Here is a 24,651-nt window from a genome sequence, read left to right on the forward strand (position 1 = left end):
TACAATTCAGGAATAATATTAGAAATATCAATACTCCATTCTTAATAATGGGTAGAACAACCTGACAGAAAATCAGCAAGGGTATACAAAACTTGAATAACACTATCAACCAAGTAGACCTCTCTGGCATCTACAGAACCCTCCACACGGCGACAAAAGAATATACAATCTTGCCATGCACACAGGTAACATTCTCCAGAACAGACCATATGCTAGGCCATAAAGCAAGTTTCAATAAATTTACAGTAACTGAAATCATACAAAGTATGTTCTTAGACCACAGTGAAATTAAATAAGAGAGCAACAACAGAAGGAAATTTGTAAAAATTGAAGAACACACTCCTAAACTAATGGCTCAAAGAAGAAATCCTAAGAGAAATTAGGATGACTGGGCACAAAGCCCATGACTCTCAACCAGGCCCCAATGACCTGTAGCTAGAAGCAAAAAAATCCTGACACTTCCCATTGATTTTAATCAAAATACAAAATTAAATCCATCAGGACCACATCTGCTGGGAGCAGATGCTCATTAGGATGAAAGTCAAAAAGATTAGACAGAACAGATAACTAATACCCTACATTACCCAGGTCCCTATCCCTCAGAAGTTTTTCTTCCAGTAATTACCAGGAAGACGTCAAATGCCAGGGCTTCTCATTTCACTTGTATGAGGTCTCAAGCATGCAGAAAAATATTATAGGCTTAAGAACCTTTCGGCAGATACTCCCTACTTGAACTCAGGCAAAACATGGCACAGAAGGCAGAACAGAGTTATTATGAGTCAGGCAGACCTGGTTTAAAGTTCCAAGTCTGCCTCTCACTGCATTATATTGGGCAAGTAATGGAACTTCTCTGAACCTCAGCTTTCTTCCCTACAGAATGGAAACACACCATCTACTTCATAGGGTTGTCATAATGTATGGGAAAGCACTTTGGACTGTACCTGGCCCATCGTAGGCAGTCATTAACTTCATTTCCTTCTCTGTTATAGACTGCTATTACTACACAGAGCTAGAGCTGTCTGCTAAAAAGTCAGCAGGGGGAGCGCCCAGACTTTTGCGTGTTTCCCCAAAAATATACCAGTAAAGTTGCAGTAGCTTTAAATGTAGTTATACCTCTTTAAGTACAGGTTCAGAATTTGTGTTGCTGAAGAAGGGGCCTGGTGTGGGTTGATGGGTGACTGGAGGCACAGGACAACAAGATAAGGTGGAAGAGATGAAGATTAACAGACTATCAAAACACTTCTCTGTAGCAGCTTCTGTTTTATATTACTGCTTTCAGGCTCTTGTGGGAGGAAGTGGGCAGAATGGATCTTAATTTTCTGCAAATCCATTTTTGTTGATTCTGAATGGCTTTGGCTAGGGTCCATTGAAAACTCATTTGCCACTGGTAATGCCTCCTAAAACTGCAGGTGTATATATACTTTGTCCCTCCAGGTCTGCCAAATTTCCATGCTCCACCCCTACAAAAAGCCACTCACCATACAAAGGGTTCTGCCTTATGTTTGGAGCTAAGAACCAAACAGCAAAACTGAGGTACAGCCAACCACCTAAGCTTTGAGCTACAGAAGAGCAGGGATCTTGTCTGTCTTATTCACTCTGGTAGCCTACCTAAAACAGTGCCTGGCACACAGCTGCGGAACAAACGTCTACTGAATCTAATTGTTCTGAGACCATCACAACCTTATTCCAATCATACAAGAGAAAGTGCCTTTCCAGGAAAATTGGAAGTGCTTACTGCTAAAACACTAATTTGTTTTCACTTCAAAAGCCATTATTATAGCAGCTCTATCTATTACATGACCACAATAAGTTTAATAAAAAGCAAAACAGCTGTGTCCAGGAGGGCATGAAGGCTCGGGGAAAGACCTGTTATATAATAAGATTTTCCTTAGCAAGCACTACTGGGTCACAAAAAGCTATGTCTAGAAACCACTTAAAATAGAGGAATTAGAACAAATAAGAAAACCCCTGAAGATCAGCCAAGTTCCCTGGGACCTCTTTCCCTCTTCTAGATTAAGGACCTAGAAGAAGAATGCTATTTTGATGCTCTGTCCTTAAAAATAGCTGTGGGGAGGCAGGCAGACTAGGAGACAGAAGTCCCACTGCCTGGTTCACTTCTGGCTCCTCTACTTCTAGCTGCATCACTCTGGGCAAGTTAGCCTTCTGGGCTTCAGTTCCCACCACTGTTAGATAATAGCACCCATCTCATAGGATTACTGTGAGAATGAAATGAAATATGACTAGGAAGAGCACTTAAAACACTCCCTAGCATACAGCAAATGCTCAATGAATGTTAAGCTTTCTTTTGTTGCTGTTATTATTATCATTGGAATTTTCTCAAGAGAAGAAAAAAAAGTAACACAAAACTGTCAACAGAATCTGGAGGGACATCCAAATGTCTACATATGATGAGGGCATTTAAGAAAAGACCAATGGGGTAGATGCAAACTATTACATACAGAATGGATAAACAACAAGGTCCTACTGTATAGCACAGGGAACTATATTCAATATCCTGGGATAAACCATAATGAAAAATAATATAAAAAAGAAAGTATATATGTGTATAACTGAGTCACTTTGCTGTACAGCAGAAATTAATACAACATTGTAAATCAAGTATACTTCAATAAAAAAAAATATGAAAAAAGAAGGAAAGAACAATGGATACTCTGCAACATGCAATGAGTTTAAATGTGAATGGAAACCATCCGCTAATCTAATTCAAGAATGAGCTTCTTGAGAGCCTAGATTTCCTTCCTCTCAAGGCACTCTGCATCTTTTGTTAGAGAACTTTTCTCAGTAGATTTCATGTTTGTAAACTGCCTGCTGGAACATAACCCCTATATTCAGAGGTATCCATAAGTGAAATTGGGCTATTTGGGGTCAGACCTCTGGGCATAAAGTAGGGAAGAAGAAATGGAGGTAAAGAGTTATTAGATCAAAGGAGAGAAAAACAACATACAGCTGTTCCAAAAAAACTAAATGCAAAGGAAATAGAGACTTCCCAGCAGTAGAGGAGCAGGGAGCTGCTGTGTTGGGTGGTAGAGGCAGATGTCTGGAACAAAGAAGGGTGGAGAAGAACTCTGTAGTACTGTCTGGCAGCAAGTGATTAACTGCCAGTGAGGAGCTTCCACGTGCCATTAGCCAAGCCACACAGAAGCGCCAAGCAAAGAAAGGCACAGAGCCATGGGGTCTGTTTACCGACTAGGGCCAAGGTGCAGTCACCATGGTGCAGTCTACTCCCCAACCAAGCCTGGGTCTATGAAGCCCTGGTGTCCAGTAGAGAGAAACCACTGAGGCTTCTGGGGTTTCTAGGCCTTGACACTGGGTCAAGGATACTGCTACTTAAAGGGAGCCAAGTCCCATGGCCTACCAGCTGCCACAACAGCTTGGTCAGAAATCATATTCCCCCAGCCCGACAGCGCTACTGTCTCACACAGATCGCTCTCTACCTTTAACCATCACGTGGCCCAGATTTTCCAAAACGTAATGTCATTTGAATTTTTTAAATAAAGATGCTTATTAAAGATACACCAAGAGACTTCCCTGGTGGCACAGTGGTTAAGAATCTGCCTGCCAATGCAGGGGACACAGGTTCAATCCCTGAAGATCCCACATGCTGTGGAGCAACTAAGCCCGTGTGCCACAACTACTGAGCCTGCGTGCCACAACTACTGAGCCCGTGTGCCACAACTACTGAAGCCCGTGCACCGCAACGAAGAGTAGCCCCTGCTCGCTGCAACTAGAGAAAGCCCGCGCACAGCAATGAAGACCCAGCGCAGCCAAAAAAATTAAATAATTTATTAAAAAAATAATACACCAAAATGTGGCTTGATTTTTATAGTTTTTAATGCCTTCACATACATAAATTTACAAGTTGGCAGTGGAGGTGGGGGGGAGGGGGGAAAAGAGAAAAACTTTCGTCAGAAAAAAAATAGATTCTGCTTTGTTTCCTTCTCTAGAGACTGCCCAGAAGCAGCAGCACACACTGGGTCTCAGCCCAGTCACATCACGCATATTAGCCCCAAAACATTGGTCACTAAGTTATTCAGCCACCATAAAACTGCCTCGGCTGGGCTTGTCCAGTCCATTTTCTATTCTGTGGAAATTTCTAAGCCAGCTCCATGGGTCCCTCTCCTCCTCCTTCCTCTGAAGATTCCACAGGGCCTGGAAACTCCATGTGCTGGCAGCAGCAAAGGGTTGGAGAGGTGTGCTTTCAGCTCCTAATTAAATCACAGGATCTGGCTCATGGGTACCTCAACAATAAAACATGAGCAAGGCACCTTTATCATTCAATTTAAAAAGTCTATTTGCTGGATTAAGAAACAAATGGTTTAAATAAATTTTAAAAAAGATGTCTGGGGACCTCCCTGGTGGTGAAGTGGATAAGAATCCGCCTGCCAATGGAGGGGACACGGGTTCGACCCCTGGCCCGGGAAGATCCCACATGCCATGCAGCAACTAAGCCCGCACACCACAACTACTGAGCCCACGTGCCACAACTACTGAAGCCCGCGCGTCTAGAGCCCGTGCTCCGCAACAAAGAGAAGCCACCGCAATGAGAAGCCCACGCACCGCAACAAAGAGTAGCCCCCGCTCGCTGCAACTGGAGAAAAGCCCGTGTGCAGCAACGAAGACCCAACGCAGCCAAAAATAGATAAATAAATTAATTAATTAATTAAAAAAGAGATGTCTGAAGGGAAGTGGGAATGGGCAAAAGAAGGAGCTTTCCTCAATCTGTAGTTTCCTGCCCTGAAGTAAGGAACCAAGTACAAGACCTTAAAAAAGAGTTTTCAGCCAGATGCCAAGATGCCATCACATCAACATAGGTAAAGGAGGGGAAAGCTTTACCCGGCTCCCTCCCCCTTTAAATTTTCAAAATCCAAAGAAACAACTCCTTACCTGCCAGGACCCTGTTAACAGAAGAGTGAGTAGCCAAGCCAGGCTGTCCACGTTCATGAAAAATCCCAGCATAAGGCAAGTACTCAGGCAGCAAGAAACGCCTATAAGATGGGAAGGAAATCCAAAAAAGAGGGGATATATGTATATGCATAGCTGATTCATTTTGCTGTACAGCAGAAACTAATACAACATTGTAAAGCAACTACACTCCAATAAAAATTAATTTTAAAAAACGCCTACATGAAGGAATCACATGTTAAAAGCCTACTATAGACTGCCTTAAAACAAAGGAGATATACAATCTGCCAACCCTCAACAATCAAAGATAAGGGATCCACTAAGCCTAGGAATCCACAGAAACCTAGAGCAGAGTAAAATTCTTTTCACACATTTGTATCTTCTTCCAATCTTTCTTCTGAAGTTTCCTGGGGCTTCTATTCCTGAACAGGATGCTCCCAATGCCATTTTTCTATGTCTTTTCATTGTGGTTAATCATTTCCTGTCAAGTCTTTAGGTGGCAGGGCTGGACTGTAGGCTCACTAGGAAATAATTCCAGATATGGACAATCCAGACCAGAAAGTAGGTTTAAAAATCCCAGGCTCTCATAAAGCCTCCCTCAGAAAAGTCTCTCATAAAAGTTGACTATCCAGTTCTTACCTTGGGACAAAGCGTCCAAGTGAAGGTGCAGACATCCGGGCATTTCGTGGAGCTCGGTGCCTGGATCTGTCACCACTGTCCCTGGAGAAAACAAAAAGACTACACCTAAGAGAGTCACTAAAGCAGAAACAGACACCAGCCCAAAAGACAGACATCCCGCAAACTAAATTCCTGCACTTAGGTGAAGGTCCCAGAGAAATTAGTCATCTGGTTGCTTACTAATTTGGGTGGCACATTAATATACTGCATTTCTGGAGTACCTCAATTAAAATATTTATGAGCATTTACTAACAGTTCAGTAAGAAGGAAGATTTCTCTTGAAATAATGTGGTCTCTGAACTCTGCAGAACTGAAACTGAAGCCAAGTTTAGATCTTCTAAAGGGATTTGGAATGGATATGTATATAAATGTCTTTTTCTAGATTGAAAGATAGAGAAACTTTGGCTTCGGGGGATCTTGAAGGAAGAAGAATTCTCCCATCAGGTTCATTCAACAAATGGTTATCTTTAAATCTGTTTAGGTCCTTGGTGTGGAAAAATCATGGATATGTGAAAGAAAAACAACACAAGAAAAAGACTAGGCAGTCCTTTCTTTTAGAGACTGAAAAATTAACAATGATGAAGATTATTAGACAATGCAATCCTAAGCTCGGTCATTTGATTAAAAAGAAAAAAAGTCTAGTGTTTTCTTTATGGTCTGTTAAAGTAATGGTAATAAACACCATTTATTAAATATCTACTAAGTCCTAATACAAAGGTTATTAATATGTTACCCCATTTAATCTTCCGGGTTTCCCATTAAGTCTCATTAGATCTGTTTTACAGATAAGGAAACTAAGGACCAGAGAGGCAAATGCCCAAGGTCACACAACTAGTAAGTGCTTGAGACAAGATTCAAGGAAGATCCATCTGACTCTAAAGCCCTTGCTCTTTCCACTACACTTCACTGCTTCCTACAAGAGAAGACAGAAACTTCACGTGGCTTAGTTTCCAATGCATCAAAGGAACGATAAGCCAAAGGGCACTGGCTGGTTAGAGCAGTTAATTAGCTGCTTAACCAACTCCACAAAATAAATGGACCTCTTGAGAGCTTGATTTGGGGTATTTTCTGAATTCTTCCTTTGGATTATCTTCAGTTTAATGAGATAATCTTCAAACTGGCACTGTAACCAAAGTGAAGACAACACTTTGGCTTTCAACTGTATTACTGGGACCCTTACAGACCAGAAATGAAAGCCTAGGAAGGTTTTTATATCTTGGTGGAACTGGATGCTGAGCATTTAGACACAAATCAATATCAGGGATATTGGAAGCTGATCCTTTAGAAGTCAGTACTTGGTTTTTATTTTCCCAGAAGAGAAAGCATATTACTGTTTTCTTTAACGTATCATATTCCTTTGACTTGAAACTCTACAGATGAAGGGAGAGGCAAGGAAAGAGAGATAAGACCACATGGAAAGTGAAAAGGGGATTATAAAGAACAACGAGATCAGAAGTTCCTGACCAGTAGACTGCAGCTCTGGGGAACCCACAAATTATTATAAGGAGTAGCTGAATATCAAGCAAATAAGACAGCTCCCAAATTAAGTATATTATTATTTTTCAAGTATATGTAGATTCAAGTTGTGATCAAAGTACCAACTCGGTTAAAAGTACAAGTGAATTCATGACAGCTTTTCTTAACAGTATATTTTACTTACGGATGGGCACTAAAAGTACAACTAATTATCATGAGAGAAGTTAGAACACATACTGAAGTTAAGAAGGGTCCTAAGGGGCTTCCCTGGTGGCACAGTGGTTGAGAATTTGCCTGCCAATGCGGGGGACACGGGTTCGAGCCCTGGTCTGGGAAGATCCCACATGCCGCGGAGCAACTAGGCCCGTGAGCCACAGCTACTGAGCCTGTGCGTCTGGAGCTTGTGCTCCGCAACAAGAGAGGCCGCGACAGTGAGAGGCCCGCGCACCGTGATGAAGAGTGGCCCCCACCCGCCGCAACTAGAGAAAGCCCTCGCACAGAAACCCAACTCGCACAGAAGACCCAACACAGCCAAAAATAAAATAAATAAATATTAAAAAAAAAAAAAAAAAAAAAGAAGGGTCCTAAGCCTCAAAAAGGTTGAAAATTAAGTTATAGAAAGAAGCATCATGGGACAAATCCAATTACTTTATTCTACAGCTAAAAAAGAGCTGGCCTTCCCAGAACCATGTTGTGGAGCTGACAATTTACTTCTGAACAAGGGCCAAAGAGCCCTCTCTCTCTCTGGACAATAAACAGTACTCTATCTGGCATTAGCAGAGTTGAAGAGCAGGGAAGGAGAGGGGTGTGCAGGGACAGTACTGATCAGCAGTTGCCAGAATCAAACATGACACAGAGCTGGGTGAAAGGACATATGAAGATAACTTAGAAAAATGGACAAATGCCAGGGCTGGGAGAAAATTTGGCTCCTATGACATATTTCACAAGCCTCTTTTAATTGTTATTAAAACCTAAAAACAATTAACTTCTTTCTGATTCAATTTCTCCTTCCGTCTAAAAAAAAAAAAAAAAAAGGGAGGAGGAAGGGCAAAACATGGCCAGAGATAATGGCTTTATGTTATTTAGAAATTACCGGAAGATATATATAAATATATAAATATATAAATATATATATATATATATATATATATATATATATATAGGAAAACCAGCTGGCTCAGATACAAGCAGTCTCAGACTGATGGTTACATTAGGCACCGCAAAAGAGGCAATAACATTAAGTGAGTGGAGACGTATCTGCTGGTCCTCAGCTTAACATCTTGACTAATGATGGGGAAGTAGGAGTTAAACAGCATCTCAATAAAATGTAGAGAAGACTTCAAATTGAAAGTGTTGAGCACACTAGCAAAGAAGGAGAAATGACAGAATCGTACACAGAACAATTAGTAAAACGTGAAATGTGGTGAACACGCAAATGAGATGCTGCCTATGGGAGAAAAAAACACAGGCATCTAGGAGAAAATCGCCTAGAACAGCTCAAACATTTCCTGACCAGGAAAAACTTAAAACATGAATGGGTAAGGTGGCAAAGGCCAGAATGTCCAACCACAGGACAAGTTAAGCAAGTAGAGGGCAAAAGCCCCAGGTTTTAATGCTGGCACACAAAAATCCCTGACTAAAAGCATGGCTGTAAATAAATCAGAGGTGAAAAGAGCAACTAATGACTCTAGCTTCTATAGTCTAGAAAGAAGGGAAAATTCAAAATAAGGAGCTGAGATGGGGAAACAAACTTCAATGCAAAGGATATCTGCAAGGGAGGGGGCGGGGTAGAAGTGAGGGGAGAGGAAGAGTGGTTAAGAGTTTCAAGAAAAGGGCAAAGAAATTAAAAGTACTTAAAATAATGTTCAATTTAGAAAACTACAAAGACTCTGACACTCACTTCAGTGCTGATACAAGACCAACATGGAGCAAGCCTCCACGAGATGAAGAAGGCAAATTTAGGCAGAGAGTAAAGATTAGAAGATGTTTGCCAGATGAACAGGGGGAGAAAGGCAGACCCAGAGAGACAGTTTACCTTAGGAATAATGGAGGGTGCTAAATACTGGGCCTAACATAACATAGCCCATGCCCTTTTCAACGGGGTTACTTAAAAAAAAAAAAAAAAAACAAAAACAGTGAAGACCAGAGTATGCAATCTCGCTGGTACCACTCCTCTATCACTGGAGGACTCTTTCTCACCAGAATACTTTTCAGGGAACCACCAGAGAAATCCTCATCAATTTCATCAGCCAGAAGCTGCCTTTAAGCCAGCAGGATAGAAGCTGGCTGAGTTATTAATGGCCTTCCCAGTTGTTGAACTCTGTGCATCTCTGATTAACTCTCAGAAGGCTATTTGGGAAGGAGAGGGGGAAAAAAATAAGACTTTCTCATAAAAGATTTTGTGGAAAAAACACCCTTCAAACAATCAAGCATCCAAGACAAGTGCCAAATACAAGAAAATGCATCTATGGAACAAGGGAGAAACACAGCAGCTACTCTTGCTAAATGCCTGGGATTAATTGCCTCAGAGAGAGGCTGTAATTTAAAGGAATGTAAAATACACCTACAGACTGCTGTCTGAGTCCTAACCAGACAGTCAGGCTGCCATTACTACTCAGTGACAAACGGCTCTGACTTGGGCCTCTGTAAATGAAGCTCTGGCAGCACAAAGCTCAAAAGGCCATTGTCTTCTTGACAATACACAGTTGACTGTGCTGAAAATTAGACCATTAAAAAAATACTTGTTTCCCTGTGCTCTTCGGTTTCTACTCAATCTCCAGACAACAGAAGGTCTAGCTGGTGTTCCTGTCCTTGGATGGCACAGTGATCTTGACCAAGTCCTTTCTTTACTCGGGTGCTATTAGTAAGGCTCTAGACTCTACTTCGAAGGACTGTGCATGCATGTCAGGGCTAGATTTCTGGGAGGAAGGCACAGGCCCAGCTGATATCATTCATAGGGGATACCTAATAGCATAGGTCTCTTGGAACTTCAGAGCCTTAATTTTTCTCCAAGGAATAGCAATATAACAGATAATTACCACTTACAAATTCCTCTCCTTTCTTTTTCTTTTCTTTTTTTTTTTTTTTTTAATTTGTTTGTTTGGCTGCATTGGGTCTTTGTTGCTGCGTGCGGGCTTTCTCTAGCTGCGGCGAGCGGGGGCTACTCTTTGTTGCGGTGCGCGGGCTTCTCATTGCAGTGGCTTCCCTTGTTGTGGAGCACGGGCTCTAGGCACGCGGGCTTCAGTAGTTGTGGTACGCGGGCTCAGCAGTTGTGGCTCGCGGGCTCTAGAGCGCAGGCTCAGTAGTTGTGGAGCACGGGCTTAGTTGCTCCGCGGCATGTGGGATCTTCCCGGACCAGGGCTTGAACCCATGTCCCCTGCATTGGCAGGCGGATTCTTAACCACTGCGCTACCAGGGAAGTCCTCTCCTTTCTTGTTCTACCTTTAATTTCATCTGCACGTATTACGCAAATCCATATTCCTATTGTGCATTTTATGTTAAAAAATAAATACATTTCTCTAAGTGATAGTTATCCTCCTTTCCCCCTCTTCCCTCACAGCTGTTTAATTCTTTAAATCCAGACATATTCCATTTTCTTTCTCTTCTCCTAGCATTCCTCATAATAAATATTCATATGTATTTTAGTTGCCCAGAAAGAATACTAATTCTAAAGCTGCCAAGCAATATTATATATTTCTAGGCAATAGGCTCACAATCCTCAGGAAAGAGCTGGAATTCAGGTAGGCATATATTTTATAAATATATTGGGGCTCCACAGGTGCCAGATATCCTATTCCTAATCCTCAGGAAGTCTCTCCACTTTTCTGAAACTTTTCATTATTCTACCTCTGCTGAGTACAAGGGAAATCCTTCTAAGATAGTTAGTTAGCTCCAACAAAGATCCAAGAGCTTGAGGGCTAAAATAAACTTCAGAGATTATCTAATCTGATTTTACAAGGTCAGACATTGAGGCCTAGGGTAGGAGAGGGACTTGCCAAAGATCAAATGGCATATCACAGGCTCAGCCAAAACTGGACCGCAGGGCTATTGCCTAGACAATAGTTGTCAGGCTCTGGGGACCAGTGGGCACTAACAAGAGATCCCAGTTCCAATCACAGCTGTTCTGGGAGTCACTTGCTACTTTATAAACTTAGTTCAAAATCAGTTCCAGTAAGAGTAAAAAAGGACTCTGGCAACATTTTATTTGGAGAAGTAGGAAGTGAGGCAGCTGAGCTCTCACACAGCTCATCTCCCCAGGAACATTCACAAACAGGCCCCACTCTCATAAAACACCAAGGCCTCTTATGTCCAATACTTAACATTCAGTCCTCATATGTTCTCGTATGTATTTTGCCCACTGTTTTCTAACTGGTTCTCCTGCATCCATATACTTGCCACCTGCCTAACAACCGCTGTCAGAATTCGCTGTCTAAAACACATGTTGAATAATGGCTGTCCCTAGACAAAAACAAGGTCGAAACTTCTCAGCCAGGCACTCCAGGCCCTCCACAGTCCACGTCTTTCTGATCTTCTCGCTCAAAGTACAAATACTCCATTGCTCTAACCACAGATGGATGCAGGGTCTCCGAACAAACGCTGTAAATCTTCTGTGTCTGGGCTTTTGTTTAAGCTGCTCCTTTGTCTAGAATCTCCTTCCCTACTTCCATCCTCTACGTCAATTCGTCAAAGTCCTATGGGGTCTTCACACCCAGCTGAAACCCATGAAGCCTTCTCACATCTCCCCAAGTACTCTCTCCCTTCACACAATGCTGTCCTGTACTTTAGGGGTACCTTATTACAGTCTATCTTATAAGATATTGTGTAAAAATCTGATCATGTTATTCCACAGCTTAAAACTCTTCAGTGACTCCCCCTCATCTGCAGGGTAAAGTTCTCCTCCTTTGCAAGGCACACAAGACTCCCCAAGACCTGGTGCCACTCTGACTCTCGGGGCTCATCTCCTCCTGTATCTTGGACTTCACAACCTGACCATACTTGTCAACAAGGGAATTCCTGACATGCTCCATGCTGTTTCATGTTTCTATGACTATGCATTTATTTGCCTTTCTTCTAAGTATATCTGGAGAAAAGTCCTATTTTAAGACTTTCTCTTTTATAAACCCACGCTGTAAAAAACAATCAACCACCACAAATATCAATTAAATGAAATTATTTAAAACTCTGGTAAAAAGGAAGTGAATGGTTTCTTATCTCATCTCACTTTAAGAACTACTTCTATACAATACCACCACTCAATAACTGTAGCTGGTTGCCTGATCCTTGACTGCTTTGGCAGGTTCCAGTCTGTAAAGAGAATAGTCACTTTACAGCGTGTTCCCTTATAGTTTCTCTTGCACTTCTAATATCAAAGAGATTATGGTCTGTAAGTCAAAGGAAGAGACAAAGGCAACCCCATTTCAGAATGAAGTACACGACTTCTTGCTCTGAAGATCTGCCCTTCCCCTTCTCGGCTACAAGTAACATATCTGCTATTAGTAGTCACTGACTCCCATAGGAGTCCTGGAAATTTGGGGCACAGGAGAGAGAGCAGGGGCAAACACTACCAAGGACATGTGGCTTCACTCTCCTGGAATTTCTAGCCATGAGAACTTGACACAAGTATATGAGTCTCACAAAGCTGTCAGGATTTCACCTATAGACAGATGATAAGAGTAACATCGTCGGGTTTCTAACATATTTTCTCTGTGTGACTCAGTTAAATTTCATTAATGGCAAAAGGGCAGATGAAGAATATTAAATTCTGAACTATAAAGGCGAGTAACTTCTATGCCACACCCAATCAGATGGCAGAACTGAGTGACAGCCTTCAGAACTGTCCTCGGCTACATTATGTACCAAGAAGACCTTTTAATGACTTCCTTGCTAGAAGGTGTCTAGCAAGGGGACCATGATAGCCTTCTGGTTGAGGCTCCTCCGCACATGTGTATGTGGTACTGCTAGAACATATCATGCCAAACTAAGGAACCAGAACCCATCTTGGGCAACCAGAAATGACTGTCATTCATTTCACAATGAAACAGTTTTGCATATTTGGTCACAATATGGATTTCTGGGTAAAAGGAACCCAAATACAACGAGATAAATTAGAAGAGTTAATAAAATAAATGTAACTGACTTCAAGACACTTCATCTGAAAGACTAGGCTGAAAGACCAGAATTCTCACTGAGATGTTTTCCCCAAGTACAGACCAGTGCCACAACTGTGAATGAAGGACTTGTTCTCTCTGTGCTGGCAACAATTTTTAAGAAGTTGAGGGACCTCCCTGGTGGTCCAGGGGTTGAGAATCTGCCTTCCAATGCAGGGGACACGGGTTCGATCCACGGTCAGGGAACTAAGATCCCACATGCTGTGGGGCAACTAGGCCCGCGCGCTCTGGAGCCCACGCACCACAACGAGAGAGCCCGCACGCTGCAACTGCTAAGCCCACGCACTCTGAGAGCCCACGCGCCACAACTAGAGAAAAGCCTGCGTGCTGCAACAAAGAGCCTGCGCACTGCAAAGAAAGATCCCGTGTGCCGCAACTAAGACCTGATGCGGCCAAATAAATAACTTAAAAAAAAAAAAGAAGTTGAATATAATTACGCAGTGTTGGAGATATTTGTGACTGATCTAATCTGAAGCTTCTCCAGTTCTGACTGTCATTAGCTCAGGGTATCCTTGCCTTGGAAGGCAAAGCAAGTAAAAAAAAGAGGCAAGAAGATGAACTGGAGATGATTCTAGGATTATAATTACATTTAGAATAACAGATAAAATGAGGGGGGGGGGGGTGAGGGTAGCTTGAACAACCGTCATAAAGTCACAGGTACCACCTCTTTTGCAGGTCTTAGAAACTACGGGAACACAGCACTCAACCTGGGCTTCATAAAAGCCTCCCTCCCTCTTTCCAAAGGGATGGTGAAAATAAAAATGTGAGTTTTCCTTATGCTTATTTGCCATCTACATTCTAGCAGGTGGTCTGAGCTCAGAAGGAGGCAGACAGCAGGGTCAGGGGCAGCCACACCTTTACCCTGCTTGTGAACATCTTTATGCAAAGACAGATGCTGAGGGCTTCAGGACAGACCTCCTGACAGCAGGTTTCTGGATGTCCTGTCTGTGCATTTTGATAAACACAGGGACCCTGCAGTCTCAATCCTTGCCGCAGACAGAGACAAATGACAGGAGAAGATGCCTGCCTGGGAAGATGGTCATTAATCCAGAGCACAAAAGAATAGAAAGTTTAACCTGATGTTGACCAACCTTCAAACCTATCTTACCTAGCGATAAATCTAGATAGTCTTGTTCCACAGCAAGCTCATGGAGCAAGGGCTCAAATATGGTTGTACATCATTTTTAAAGGTTTTTAAATCTGCAGGACACTAAAGTCAGACACTAAACATGCTTGCTCCTGATCTCTAATCTTAGACATGTCTGACTTTGGTCAAGCCTCTGTATCCTTATTTTAAAAAACACCACAATGAAATGAACAACTATCTCATTGGGTTATTATAAGGAGTAAACAAGATTTTAAAAGGTATATGTATATTCGTATATTTATATATACTACAAATGTTGTGTATGTTATAAATTAGTATACATGAAAAATATGATAGCTGATACCTTTCATTCAATGGATGATGAAAGAGAACCAAAAAAGATGGGATCTGCGTAACGTCTCCCTTTTGTTTTCTGAGGCCCCTATACACCTGGATGGGACAAGCTAGAGAATGGCAAAATGATCTATGACTTAGCAAATGGAAGGAGAGTGAAGAGGTCGGAGTGGGGTGGCAAAGGCAAGACCATGCTGTGCTGTGAAGGTGAGGAAACCCAGTAGAACAGTCTCTCTTAATGGTACCCTAAGTGTTAGGATTCCAGGCCATATCTAACTTAATCAGCTTCTCTGTACTTGAAAGAACTATAAATTATGACTGTATAAGCCTGTAACTTTCTTTCTAGTTATCAAAGCTGAGGAAAAGGACTGGGGCAGAGAAATTAAAATGGGCTGGTACATTCCCTAATTTCTCACTTCCTCTCTCCTCAGAGTACTTAGAAATTAAGAGAAGAGGCGCAACCACGCGCAGCCCTCGGTTTACAGTAGGGGGAGGAGGGCGGGGAAAAAGACAGAGAAAGAATGCACAGACGGTAACTCAGCATCAACCAGCCAGCAACATCCTTCACTAGAAGACCTGGACTGCTAATATTGAGGTGACTAATCCACAGCTGCTATTAAAAACAAGATTATAGTCTGCTTCAGCCCCACAAGAAAGGCAAAGACCAAGGGGAGGGACTTTCGGAGGGGCTTTAGAGAAACCAGCCCATTGTTACTAACCAGGGAGCAATACAATGCTAAGTCAGTGCATGAAAGGTGAAGAGGGTGATGTAAATGCAGGCTGCGCTGAAGCCAGGGGGAGGCGAGAGCACAGGTGGGCTGTGGGGAGCACAGGGAGGAGGCAGTCTGACACAGGAAAATCAAGGGGGAAGGAAGGGGAGAGGGAGGAGGTGGTAACAGAAGAAAGAGAAGGTAAGATGAGAACGGAACATTTTAAACTAACCCAGAACTCCACTGTGAAGGACAAGTCACGAGGCAAGATACAGCTCAAAGGCATGAGCCCCACGTTTCACCACTGCGAAGAGATAACAGCCTTCCAAACATGCGTGGAGAGAGGGCTATGCAAACTGCACTGACTCCCAGAGCTCCACGGGATTACCGAGGCTTTTCAGCAGCACTAAGTCCCAGCAGCCTTGGCACTGTGCGTTGACACTGCTTCCCTGAATAGACCCCGGTGCTGGAAAAATAATCATTTCTACAGGGGAACATATTTCCCTACAGGTGTCTGCCTGGCTACAGGAGTGGAGACTCTCCCTTCACTGCCGTGCCCACGTCCATCCTCCCCCAGCGGGGACTTAAGGCAGAAGGACACATCTGAGAGTCACAGAGCAGCTGGGCCCTTCTCCCACCACCCCTGCTCCGTTTGCCACAGCACAGCTGTTTGAGGGCATCCCTGCATTTCTTTCACATTTACATCTTCCTCAGACGAATGAGCCTCCCATTGAGTGTTCCTTCTGCTTCCCAGTACACAGTTGGCCAGTGTGTTTAAGGACTGTCTCGGGAAGGCCAATTGGTACAAAGGGTGTTCCCACCTTCTTGGTCCTCTCTGGCAAAGATATTTCTCAAACACTTCATAAAGCTCCACTGCGAGATGGCTCCTGGGGAACTATTCATTCAGCTCACGAAAGAGGAAGGTGGAAGGGAGGCAGGAGCTCTTAAGATCCCAGACCTGACCAGGCTATGTCAAGATGAAGGGGGGAAAAAAAAGGAAGATGACTGACAGGCCGTCCTATTCCACTACTGCCAGCAAAAAAGACGGGGAAAGAAGAACGTTTAACCACCCTGCCCTCTTATTCTGCATGTTTTGAGAATATCAAAATGTAGGAATCAAAGGAAGAGCCAAACGTCCAATTTGGTACAAGGCAGGAAAGCTCAGTTTCAGGATGGAAAGAAACACAACGCACGGCTAGAAAGGTCGGGAGCAGCAGGTCAGAGAATGTAAAACCCAGCAGGAAGACTGGGGAGCTTGATCTTGGAGCCTGGGGCTGACGCTGCTCCTTTAGCTCACCCCCGTACCCCAGCCAACCGCTCAAAGAGACTAGAAGAGCAAGGAATCACCTCTCAGCCCCCACGTTCCTTTGACAGGCAACCTCCAAAGGCTCCTTGCTGGGGGCGGAGGGAGACTGAGAACGTTTAGGGGCAAGGGAGTAGGACCTCAGAGAAGCAGTGTGATTAAGGGTGCTGAGAGAAATCTGTCTCCTAGGGAAATCCGAGTACTGTCTTTGTTGTTAACCTCTGTTATCTACTCTGCCTAAGAGAAAAAACACCAACCCTCCTGCCTCCCTGATGTTATGAAGACAGTCCACATGAAGCACTTCCACAGTCACCGTTCACGCAAACGGGAAATTAAAAAGTTGCCTAAAGAGCAGCGGCCATCTTCTCCCAGCCTGGCCTGGGGCCCAACGGGCTGTCTCTTCCCAGAGGCTTCAGGGAATCAGCAGTGCAACTACCAGAGGTGGGAGTGCCCTGGGCATTTTAACCCTCTGTCCCTCACCCCATCCTACTTCTCATAAATCATAACTTAGGGGTTTGAAGCAAGAATGTCAAACCACTATTGCTCAGACAGTGGCCAACTTGGAAGCACTCACAGCTCGGGAGGAGGGGGAAGAAAGCAAGTTGAATATATACTTACTCAAAGTCCTCAAATTCCAAGTCGGTTCCCTCTACTGATGGGCCCTGGTTGTCTGAGGAAGAGGAGGAGGTGGAAGAACGGAGGCGGTTCTGTTGGTAGCGCATAGAGCGCTGGCGGATACTGTCTCTCCGTGAGAGATACTGGATCATCCTCTGGGCATAGTATGCAGCAGGAGATAATCTGAGAGAAACAGAGATGAACAAACACAAACTAGCACTAATGTGGGGAATACTGTGAAAGACAGTAAATTCAGCCTTCCCAGCACATCTCCCTGCTGAGGCGAACTCTGGAGACATGAGAAATAAACGGCATTTAACTCACCAGGAGGTTTGTACCGCACGATATGCTTATCAGACTACCACCAGTGTTTCTGTTCTGAGATAAGGCAAACAGGCTGTTTAATCAGTCATCATCTGATCAACAGCTGCCCCTTCCAAGAGTTTAACACTGGACCTTTCCTTTAGTTTCTTAAGGGACCTCTTTTAACTTCTCAGGGTGCCCTTTATACAGATTCGCAGATTTTCCTTAATCATCCATATTCAAAATATAAGAAATGAAAGGGACCACAGCTTCTTTCACTTTACAGATGAGAAAACAGGTCAAGAGATGGTGAACCCGAGATGACTAAAGAAGGCATCTTCAGGCATCACCTTCACCAGGACTCCTTTCTTCTCCAACAAATACTTGTCACTCCAGATTTGTCCTAGCTCCTTAAGAGTATCCCTTTGAACCTCTTATCTCTCCTTTACAGATTATCCAGATAGTTTAACACAGAGAAAATATTCAGGCTAGAGACTGAGAGTAAAATACACTCAGGAGAACAGAAAATCTAAAAGAAAAAAAAAACAGATTTTTTTCTATTTCTTACGACAGAGCATCAGAGGCTATGTGGGCACTGAGCAACACAGAAGACAACAGTCACTCTTCTTCTTCTCCCTTACAATGGCTGTTCTCAGTAATTAGTGTTAAAAGACTTAATTTACTTTAAATTAGTAAAAAGTCTATATTCTTCCAGCTATGGTTCACCGTCTTCATACTCCATGAAAATATCTAGTGTCCTATACAATTTGCACATTCCCTTCTTTCTCAAGTTTTTCCTCCATCTTTCACAATGCATATAATTTGAGGCTGTGAACTGAGAAGAACAGTAACAGAAAAATGTCTTACATATAATATTAAGTGGATTACTAAGAAATTTCAAGATTTAAAACCTGCCCAAGACCTAAAACCTGCCAACTTTGATTCAACAATTCCACTAGTAATTTTATCCTACAGAAACACACCAGGATACGAAGAGATATATATACTGCTGGCACTAGTGAAAAACTGGGCAACACCCCAAATGCCCACCAACAGATTAAATAAATTATATCTATACAAAGAAACACTATATAACAATTGAAAAGAACATCCCTACATATGCACAATGAAAGCCCTCTAAAATAAAATTTTAAGTGGGGGAAAAATTAAAGAATGGTATGTATATACTAATATGTATATAAAAATATTTATTTCTGTAATTAGAACAAAAAAATGAAACACAGCAATCCTGATAAGGATTTCTAGGGACCTTAACTTCTATAATGTTTGAATACAGAAGGAAAAAAAAGCATGTAACTTTTTTTTTTTTTAATGGAAATCTGGAAAAACTGATTGAGAATGGAAATGGAAATACTTACATCCAAATGGTACGAAAAGTACTTACAAACATCTTGCTGCCTGACCTTTCATTACCCCTGGACAAAGTAAGCCTCTAGGTAAACCCTCAGTAAATCTAATCACTCAGACCAAAGGAGATCCTGCAGTCAACCGCTACACGAAACAGGGCTGCCTCTGAAATGCCTGTCATCAGAGGTGGTGTCCTTCTGGCCAACCATCAAACAGAATTTCCAAGCAGCCCAGGTGACAATCTTTGGAACTCCAAAGTCTGTGTTATGGAACAATATGCTGCATTTGGCACCTCTGAATCCAAATTATCTTTATACAGTAGGTGGGCATGGGACGTACAGAGGCCTTGCCCAAGATCATCAGAGTATAAGATTTAAAGTTTCAACTTGTGGAACTTTCACTGTCTCTTTGGGCACCTGTTCCCATGCATTTGGCAAGGATGAATCAAGAACCCTAAATTTTCAACAGACAGAAGCCAATACTCTTGAGTTGTTCCTATAGCTACCAAATATACAGAAATCTTCCAGTAGAAATCAATAGTTGTTGCTTAAATTCTCAAGTCAGTCAGAGCAGAAAAGAATGTTAAAAAAAAATTTTAAGAGGAGAATGAAGATTCTTTTTTTAGAAAACACTCTGAAAAGTGACCATAAATACACTCATTACTGAGTTGACAGCCTACCTTAACTAACGGAAAAATTATATTATGGTGATAGAGGTAGAAATAATGTTGATGCTGACAACAATAAATAAAGATTGTCCTTTTATGTAGGGGTAAAAATTCAGCACTAGGTAACCTCAATTGTTTAATTTCACCATTGGACAGGAATTCCCTAAGCTACAAAACTGTGCATCAATGGTAAAGAAAAACGGATTCACAATTATTAAGTACAAGTACATCACAGCTTCATCTTTTTAGGTATCCAGAGGGAAGCTAAGGATCGGAATGCTGACATGTCTCATAAAGGCTTTGCCCTATATATATTCGGCAGGGTGAAATCTAAGAGGAAAAAGAAATTAAACAACCAGTAATGAGGTAACAATCATCCTCCTACTGAAGAGTGGATAATTATCAAACTCTAAAAGTGTTCCAAGTGAATATTTTAAATAACTCCTCAAGTTTTCTTCAAGGAAGAATACTGCCCCCTCCAAAAAACCCTTTTTTGTGTTTAAAGGGAAAATGTAAAAATAACAACACCACAAAGTCTGGCCTTTCTGTGATAAAGAGATCTGGGTAGGAATAAATAACAAATTTATTACATGCAAGGAGGACAAAGAATGGTCTTTAAGAGTCACCATTAAACTTTGTCAGGTTAAAAATTCTGGGGATGAGATTCCCATTACTGTCCTAAAAGAAACTGTTTCACAGCAAGAAGTTCTCTCAGGGTTTCAAAGAATTTGATTCATGCAAAATATTTCCTTCTCTTATTTAGGGCTTATTACTTTCAAATATGACTAGAGACTAACATAAACTTCCTTGTTTCAGTCATCATCTAAGATGCCTACCCGTTTTAAAGTCATCAATCCCCATGTTCCCTGATCTGCCATTTCTGGGGTACGGAAAAGGAAGTGAGAGGATAACGGGGAATCTTTTCACTAGTATCTCCGAAAGAATGCTCGGTTATCATGACATAACTGTAGTAACAACAAAATCACTCAATAACCTTGGAAACAACTTGATCTAGAGGTTTCTGCAGACTTGAAATTCTTAATCTACAGCAAAGCTCATTTAGCCTTTTCTGACCTACACTCTTAACTTCAACCCCACCATTATCAATTACCCTCTTCTTTTGGCAAAGCCTCACAATGTGCGGTCTGCTGTTGCTAAAGAATGTGCAGGTTATCCCCCTTTCGGATCATTAACAGAATTATTAAGTCCTGCTGTGACAACCCCGAAGGGCTGCTCACTATAAATAAATGTTATATATCAACTCAACACCCCATCCTCAGTCCTGAGTTACCAGTATAAGGTAAAGGCGGGCCTTAAACTCATCTGAATTCTTTTCTTTTCATCTCTTCAAGAACTTTTCAAATGTCTTCTAATGGGGGTAAGGCAAGCACTTTAGTAATATGTCAACTTGTTTTATTCAGTTACCCTCTTGCCAGTCATCTCTTCCGTCATACAGTCTCCAAAACTTCAACATCTGAATGAACTTGGTTTCTGCCTTTTGGTGTTTTAAATACTCTCTCAAATGAGAGAGAAGTGTTTGTTTTTAATTTGTGATTTCCCTATCAATAAAAACTCCTGTTTCCCTTTTGGCTGTCCATCTGAATGGCAACAGCCTCTCTGATGAGCAGAAAAGAAATATCCTGTGACTCTGCCAATAACCTCCTCAGGTCCCTCCTCTAGTGTCCCACTTACAAACATGAGCCCCAAAGGACAAGGGCTCAGTCACAACCCTCTGTCACCAGAGATTCTGTTCACTTACCTGTAATACTTCCCAATCACCTGAACCACCTGTCTCAAAACTGTAACTGAAGAGTAAAAGAGCACCAGGACCAGAGAGGCACAGAATGGGGCTTCCAACAGCTTGGCAACCCCAAGGGCAGTCCCTCCCCCCACCTAGTGCCATTTCTCACTTTGGCCTTACCTCGCTGGGTCTGGGTAAATTGGGTGCTCTCTGGATCCTGCTCCATCATAACGGGATAATGAAATGAGGGAAGACTCCAGCAGCCTCCTAGCAGAGATTAAAAAAATGGCAATAATCCCTGTCAATCACCAACTCAGAGGTCATTCATAAGGGAAAATGGGGGGCAGAGATAAATAACATCCCCCTTTGCAGCTAGCTAACACCTCTTATCTGGGATCACACCCTTCCCATAAGCACTTAGAGGCATAAGTAAATGAAGAGCTCCAGAGCTCCTACACTGGATATGGCCACGGTTATCATGCTGAATACTGCCCTTCTGTGAGAAATGAACAAGTGCTTTAGAGACATGATCTTATTTCTACCTGCAGCACCTCCAATAGACACATAGGAGGTTGGGATGAACGTGGGGCAGGAAAATGAGGCATACCTAGAGACTATCATGTAGCGCCAACATTTACCTTGGTGTTCACTTCCTGCATGTCATCCTAATCCACAGCCCCTTATCTTCTACGCATTCTGCTCTGCCCACACCCTTTCTGTGAGTACTCCTACGGCTCTCTTAACAACTGATAAAAATCTCTAATTATATAATCTAGCCCAACTGTCAAGTCAATGATCATATGTGTTACACACATATTCTATTGAGCACTTTTTTAGTGCCAGGCAAATACTAAGCACTTCACATGTACTTCTTTATCTAACCCTCACCACAGCCTGGAAAGGTAAGCATTACAATACACATATGAGATCAATGGGCCTAGAAGTTAAGTGTATTGCACTGCAGCACACAGCTACCAAGTGATAGCACCAGGACTCCAGTGAAGGCCTGTCAACTCCAAAATGCTTCAAACCACTACGTACATGTATCCACTGTGAGTCCCAGCTAGAATGCAGGTCCAGTATCACTGGCTCTTCCCATTTATTTAAGGGAGGCCAAAAATCTGGACTTTTGCATGAACTCTCCCGTTACATGTTAGCTAAAACATTTTTTTCCTTTTCGTACAGGAAGGGCCAGTTAAAACACATCTGACAAACATGGCTCAGGGCCCCCCAGTTTGCCATGTCTGCCACACTGCTTCCCAACTCAAATGTGCCTTGGCAGCCAATCAAGCTCCTGCCACAGAAGACATTTCAAAGGAAGTGGTCTCAGAAAGAAATGCATATTGTTCCTCTCCAGCAGCATTTTGCCTGGTTCTACCAGGAGCAGGTCTCCAGCTCCCTGCTGGACTCTTCTTTAAAGCAGATCTGCAGGATAAGGACAGCAGCTACCAATCTTTTCCAATTGAGTTAATTCAATTCACTGTTATTAACACCAGCTGGCTTTAGGTACAGTCATGTGCAGTCACTTTATCCCAGCGACTGGCTCACCGAAGCATTTTCCGTAACAGCCTAGGAAAGAGATACAGCAGAGGCCCTGTCAACCTGGCTTGCTACCTTTCCCACCCAGAAAAATAACTGTTACATGATGTTTTGGATCTAGACAAGGCTTATAATCCCCACACTTAGGACAAGTTAAATAGTCCTACCACTGAAGGGAGTGAATACAATGAAACCAGTGAGGAAGAGAAGAAAGCAATAAAACACTTCTCTCTGGTTGAAAACCTGAATCCTCAATGATATCACTGTTTACAGCAGCAGAAATGCTGTGTTTCATCAATTCTAAGACACGCTTTTCCCCCCCACGTTTTAATGCATCTGAAATTAGGATACATTTTATAATTGCGTGACGCAGTTTAATTGGCAGGATTTTTTTCTTTCATAGGAGCACATAAAATAATGGCATGTCTTTGAATCTTGAAATACGGACTATTTGTGAGAGGAAGGGATAGTGAGAGGTACACAGACTGGAGAAAGAAGAAAAGCGAAATTTTGAGAAGAATATCATATCAATTTAGGCCTTCATATATTCACTACTAATAAATCTGTCCTATAGGAATTAGGTGGGAGCTGAAGAACAGAAGCAAGATCTGGGAGCAGCTGACTGTCCTGGAACACCCAGAAGCTTGTTCTATCCCAAAGGGTTCTGGAACGAGTCTTGAATTTCATTGAGCCCTGTCGTGTTACCCTCCAAATGGCTGCTTAATAAGCAGAGGCCCTTTGACAAGAGGCATCCTCCAGAGTGACCAACATATATCCTTCTTAAGTACTTCTGCCTGAAAAATGACCCTGCCAAATTAGGAGGCCAATATTACCCACTACTCTGCCAAGACAGTGACGGTACTCAAAGAAATGAGATGACTTTTTAGCGATGCTGTGAAGGAGATTCTTGAACCAGAAGAGCTTGGTTTAGACAATTTCAATTTTAATGATTCCATTTTATAATCCCGCAAACTCTACTTCCCACCCTAAATCCTTACCTTAATTAGGAAGGCGTCTTAAAACAGAGTTATACCAAAATGTTAAGTTTTGTCTCTGGGGAGTACCTGATGAGGTTCTTTTGGAACATATATATATCCCCTGTGCCTACTTACTAGAACCTGTTGGCACCATTTGCTCCCCAGGCAATACAGTGGACTAGCAAGTCATACACATACGGCATCTTAACTGCTAATACACAAAATCAGGAGAGCCAATTACTGTGAATAGCACCCCCATACACGTATCACGGATGAAACATTAAGTTCTCTACAGTTACAACACAAACACTATCTGAGGGATTAAAAAACACTTCTCCAATTGGTGTTGAATAAAGAAAGAACGAGTAAATATCACCACCACTCCTAGGAAACTCAAAGAAAGATCTTTCTCTCTCTCAGTTAGCTTCCTGCAAAGAGCCATAGATGGGGAAACGACACAAGAAAAAGGAATGGAATGGCAGCTGAGCGCTTTCTGCTCTGGCCACCACAAATTTCACTTGACAATGATCAATCAAGTAGTTGAGTAATATGAAATCAGGTAAGATTTAGGATGGGCTCAGACAAGCTTCTTCAAGCTTGAAGCTACCATTTCATTCTGACCTGTTATTCAGAAATGTTTTTAAAGAGTCATTGAAGCTCTGACAGAGAAAAAAAAACCTTTCTTTACAAGTTTGCTGGGTTTATTCTCTAAACCAGTGGTGTTCAAGTGAGGTACATCAGGG

At 42.3% G+C, this 24,651-nt stretch overlaps 1 protein-coding gene across 8 annotated transcripts in view; it reads right to left on the reverse strand.

The window, feature by feature from the left end:
* Window positions 1–24,651, reverse strand: part of AMBRA1 (autophagy and beclin 1 regulator 1) — a 182,561-nt gene that overhangs the window by 96,597 nt on the left and 61,313 nt on the right. For 6 of the 8 annotated variants that reach the window (XM_068555246.1, XM_068555248.1, XM_068555242.1 and 3 more), the window contains 4 exons: window positions 21,573–21,659; window positions 17,317–17,496; window positions 5,563–5,643; window positions 4,906–5,006 (listed from right to left, as the gene is read on the reverse strand). In XM_068555246.1, the coding sequence (XP_068411347.1) occupies window positions 4,906–5,006; window positions 5,563–5,643; window positions 17,317–17,496; window positions 21,573–21,659 (449 nt within the window). The remainder of the gene's footprint in view (window positions 1–4,905; window positions 5,007–5,562; window positions 5,644–17,316; window positions 17,497–21,572; window positions 21,660–24,651) is intronic. The other 2 variants (XM_068555249.1, XM_068555247.1) reach the window with 1 other exon arrangement.

The sequence above is a fragment of the Eschrichtius robustus genome, chromosome 11 (assembly GCF_028021215.1).
Source record: "Eschrichtius robustus isolate mEscRob2 chromosome 11, mEscRob2.pri, whole genome shotgun sequence".
Lineage (NCBI taxonomy): Eukaryota > Metazoa > Chordata > Mammalia > Artiodactyla > Eschrichtiidae > Eschrichtius > Eschrichtius robustus.